The 5,146-nt window shown below is 38.0% G+C and overlaps 1 protein-coding gene across 1 annotated transcript in view; it reads left to right on the forward strand.

The window, feature by feature from the left end:
• The window catches only part of LRRC66 (leucine rich repeat containing 66), a 33,637-nt gene that overhangs the window by 16,927 nt on the left and 11,564 nt on the right, over window positions 1-5,146 (forward strand). The window contains exon 2 of the mRNA XM_006872686.1: window positions 2,013-2,182. Within this exon, the coding sequence (XP_006872748.1) occupies window positions 2,013-2,182 (170 nt within the window). The remainder of the gene's footprint in view (window positions 1-2,012; window positions 2,183-5,146) is intronic.

The following is a 5,146-nucleotide window of genomic DNA, read 5'->3' on the forward strand; positions in this document are numbered from 1 at the left end:
AAACTATCACATAATTCACAATAAAATATTTTTAAAAATAAGAAAGTACACAGGCAGAGAATTACCAAAAATTCAAGCCAGATTCAAAGAAGGCCATGGAAGATACAATTGCTGATGTCAGGTGGATCTTGGCTGAAAGCAGAGACTACCAGAAGGATGTTTACTTGTGCTTTATTGACTATACAAAGACTTTTGACTGTGTGGACCATGACAAACTATGGATAACATTGCAAAGAATGGGTATTCCAGAACACTTAATTAAGCTCATGAGGAACCTGTACATAGACCAAAAGGTAGTTGTTAGAACAGTACAAGGGGATACTGGATTGTTTAAAATCTGGAAAGGTATGCACCAGGGTTGTATTCTTGCACCATATTTATTCAGTCTGTATGCTGAGCAAATAATCCAAAAAGCTGGATTGCATGAAGAATAACATGACATCAGGATTGGAGAAAGACTCACTAACAACCTGCGATATGCAGATGATAGAACCTTTCTTGCTGAAAGTAAAAAGGACTTAAAATACTTACTGATGAAGATCAAAGACCACAGCCTTCAGTATGTATTGTACCTCAATGTAAAGAAAACAAAATTCCTCACAACTGGACCAGTAAATAACATTACAATAAATGGTTAAAATATTGAAATTGTCAGACTTCATTTTGTTTGGATCCACAATCAACAGTCATGGAACAGCAGTCAAGAAATCAAATGATGTATTATTACATTCGGCAAATCTGCACAACACCTCTTTAAAGTATTCAAGAATAGAGTTAGCAGTGTGAGGCCTAAGGTCTGCCTGACCCAAGCCGTGGTATTTTCAATTGCCTGAAGATTGGGCAATGAATAAGACAGACTGTAGAAGAGTTGATGCGTTTGAATTATGAAGAAAAATATTAAAAATACCATGAACTGCCAGAAGAACAAACAAATCTGTGTTGGAAGAAAATACAACCAGAATTCTCCTTAAAAGTTACAAGACGAGACTTCATCTCTCATACTTCAGACATGTTATCAGGAGGAACAGGTCTTTGGAGAAGGACATCATGCTTAGCAATATGGAGAGTCTGCATAAAAGAGGAAGACCCCCAACGAGGTGGATTGGCCCAGTGGCAGCAGCAATGGGCTCAAGTGTAGCAATAATTGTGAGGATGGCGCAGGGCTGAGCAGTGCTTCATTCTTTTTTTAAGTTTTTATTGTGAATTAAGTGATTGTTTTTACATGGGAGAGCATCGGGTTTATACTCATCCTTTCATTGCAAGTTTCATTCTGTTTTGCATAAGGTTATTATGCATTCTAATCAACTAGATAGCACCTAAGAACAACAATAACACCCATATCAATAAAATATTTACCTATGCCTCTTTCAATTAAGGTTAGATGTTAAATCATTGCTTTATTAGAAAAGTAGCACATGCTCAGTAGAAGAATGAATTCAAAAGTGTATGAAATTGAAATAAATTTTCTTCCTTCTCCCATCCCACATCTCTCAATCACCTCCTCGTAAATATAACCACCAAACCACTCGTTGTTGAGTGGGCACCAACTCATGACAACCCAGGTAGGTCAAAGTAAACCTGTACTTTACTTTACGGAGGTTTTCAATAGCTGGTTTCTTTTTTTAGGAAATAGAACACCAGGTCTTTCTTTTGAGGTGCCTCTGGGTAGAATCAAACTGCCAACCTTCTGGCTAACAGATGAGCACACTAACCTTTTAGACTGAATTCCTAACTGCTCTTAACAGTTCAGTTCATATCCTTGTAGACTTTTTCTCTACTCAAATTGTATTTGTTTGTGTATGGCTCTTATTTCCAAGAAACATTTGAAAGTATACTTTATACTGCTCTGTAACTAAACATTTTCCTTCTTTATACCTGGGAATTCTGTTCAGTCAAGTCATGTTGATCCACCTTGTTCTCTTTTACAAGTACATAGTGCTTCATAGTATCGATATACTTCATAGTATTGATGTTACCCATTTAGGTTCTAATTTGCTTTTTAATTTTAACAGGATTATGGAAACTGAAGTCATTACAGAGTTTGGACCTGTCATGGAATGGGATATCACAAATTGGTTTGACTGACTTTCAGAACTGTCTACAACTAAAGCACCTCAATTTAAAGAGCAACAAGATTTTCAGAATTCACCCAGAAGCCTTCAGGAATCTCAAAAAATTACAGGTTCTAAAATAATTGTTATAATATTTCAAATACACAAACATATGAGCAACTGTATTATAAGAATATTTCTCCCAGAGAGTTTCTTTGCATCCAGTAGGACTGGATATGAGTAAACAAAGATGTGTAGTTTAAGATCCACTAAAAAAACCTGACAAGTCTTATATGGCACTGCAGGATAAGCACTGGACTGCTAACTGCAAGGTCAGTGGTTCAAACTCAGTGGCTACTCCTTGGAAACCCTATACAGACTTGCTATGATTTGGGATGGACTTAACAGCCACAACAACAAAAACTGAAGTCTCTTGCCTTAAAATCAAAGGCCCAATAATGGGCATGAGTGTTACTCAAACATGATATTCAGCTGTAAGAATTTATACATTCGTTTTCTAGGTTAAACTAAATCCAACTCCAACTTTCCACTTACTGTTGTTGTTAAGTGCAGGTGAGTAAGTTCCAATTCAGCAATTGGTTTCTGAGGGACATTTGGTGAGTTTGCTCTGCCAACCTTGTGGTTTAAAGTGACCTTGCAGTCCAGCGCAATATCTATCCCACAAAGCCTCACCAAGACTCCACTTACTAGGTAGCAAAAACGTCATATTAATTATTAGTGAGTTTCCCTTCCTAAAATGCAAATCTGCTGGGGCTCCCACACAATCTGGAACACGTGGGGAGGTTCCTCAGAACCACTCTGGCTGGTGTTGATATGTCAACAACCCAGAACTACATACATGGCTCTTTGAAAGAGGGGGACCCTGTTACTTCTATGCCCAAATTTGAGTAAGGGTGGTAGATGATCTGACAAATTTAGATAAAGTGCTATCTATACAAGCATATCTTCAAGACAAATCTCCAACCTCCCCTCAAGCAACATTTTTAGCCAAAATGTCAACCCTAAGTCCTTTCTCTATAGGAAGGGGTCTAATGAAGCTTTGCTGAGATGTGTAAACTCTATAGCCTCGTTGACACTCAGGTGCTGACATTGTTCAACCACACAGTCTTGGGGCAGTTTATCAGATTTCTCTGTGCCTCAGTTGTCTTGCCTGACTCCTGGTGTGTGCTGTAGGATCAGCACTAGATTGTGAACCATGAGGTTGGCCATTCAAACCCACCAGTTGCTCCTCAGAAACCCTATACAGGGTTGCTATGAGTTGGAATCAACTCAAGGACACTTAGCAACAATAATAACAAAGATGGAGAGAGCTTAGTTCCTTTCTCATAGAATTTTGTTAGAATTAAATGTTTTAACACATACACAGTGCTTAGAACACTACTTAGAATCTAGGAAGCTCTATATCAATGTGGCATAATGGTTAAATGTTTGGTTGCTAACCAAAAAGTTGGCTGTTTGAACTCATCCAGAGCCTCTGCAAGAGAAAGACCTAGTGAAATGGTTCTGTAAACATGACAAACTAAAAATCTATATGGAGCAATTCTAGTCTGTCACATGGGGTCACTATGAATCATAATAGGTTTGACATAATAACCTGATCTCTAGCATAGATATGCTCTACAGTGTAGAGATGCTAAAGCAAATGGAAGAAGTGAGGAGGTACAGAGCTGAATAGAAAATGTCAAAGGTCAGCTCGAGAAGACAAAGTCAAATATTATAATGAAATGTGCAAGTACCTGGAGTTAGAAAACCAAAGAGGAAGAACACACCCAGCATTTCTCACCTTGTGAAACTGAAAAAAAAAAAACTTCAAACCTTGACTTGCGGAATTGAAGGATTCTATCAGCAAATTATTAAGTGATGGAGAAAGCATCAAAAGAAGATGGAAGGAATACACAGAGTCACTGTGACCAAAAGAAATGGTCAATGTTCAACCATTTTAAGAGGTAGCATATGATCAAGAGCCAATGATCCTGAAGGAAGAAGGCCAAGGTGCATTGAAGTCATTGTCAAAGAACAAGGCACTGGGAATAGATGGAATACAAATTGAAAACTTTCAACAAATTCATGTAGCACAGGAGGCACTCACTCATTTATGCCAAGAAATTTGGAAGACAACTACCTGGCCAACTTACTGGAACTTGTTATTGCCCGTTCCAAAGAGAGGAGACCCAATGAAATGCTAAATCATTGGACAATATCATTGATACCCCATGTGAGTAAAGTTTTACTAAAGGTAATATAAAAATGACTGAAACCATACATTGACAGAGACCTTCCAGAGGTTCAAGCTGGATTCAGAAGAGGACGTGGAATGAGGAATATAATTGTTGACGTCAGATGGAACTTGGCTAAAAGCACAGAATACCAGAAAGATGCTTACCTGTGCTTTATTGGCTATGCAAAGGCTTTCGATTGTGTGGATCATGACAAGCTATGGACAGCATGGTGAAGTATGAGTATTCTGGACCACTTAATTGTACTCATGAGGAACCTGTATAGAGACCAAAGGCAGTTGTTTGAACAAAACAAGGAAATACTGAATGGTTTAAAATTGGAAAGGTGTGTGGCAGGGTTGTATTCTTTCACCATACTTATTCAATCTGTATGCTGAGCAAATAATCTGAGAAGTTAGATTATATGAAAGAAAAAAATGTGGCATCAGGACTGGAGAAAGACTCATTAACAACCTGTGATATGCAGATGATACAACCTTGCTTGTTGAAAGTGAAGAGGACTTAAAATACTTTTTGATGGATATCAAAGAGCACAGCCTTTGGTATGGGTTGCACCTCAAAGTAAAGATAACAAAAGTCTTCACCACTGGACCAATAAACAACATCCATATCAATGGAGAAAAGATTGAAGTTGTCAAAGACTTCTTTTTCTTGGATCAACCATCAACACTACGGAAGCAGCTGTCAAGAAATCAAATGACGTATTGCATTAGGCAAATTTGCTGCACAAGACCTTTTTAAAGTGTTGAAGAGCAAAGATGTCAGTTTGAGGACTAAGGTGCACCTGACCCAAGCCATGGTATTTTAAATAGCCTCATATGCATCTGAAAGCTGGAC

This window comes from Chrysochloris asiatica, unplaced genomic scaffold (genome assembly GCF_000296735.1).
Source record: "Chrysochloris asiatica unplaced genomic scaffold, ChrAsi1.0 scaffold00209, whole genome shotgun sequence".
Taxonomy (NCBI): Eukaryota; Metazoa; Chordata; class Mammalia; order Afrosoricida; family Chrysochloridae; genus Chrysochloris; species Chrysochloris asiatica.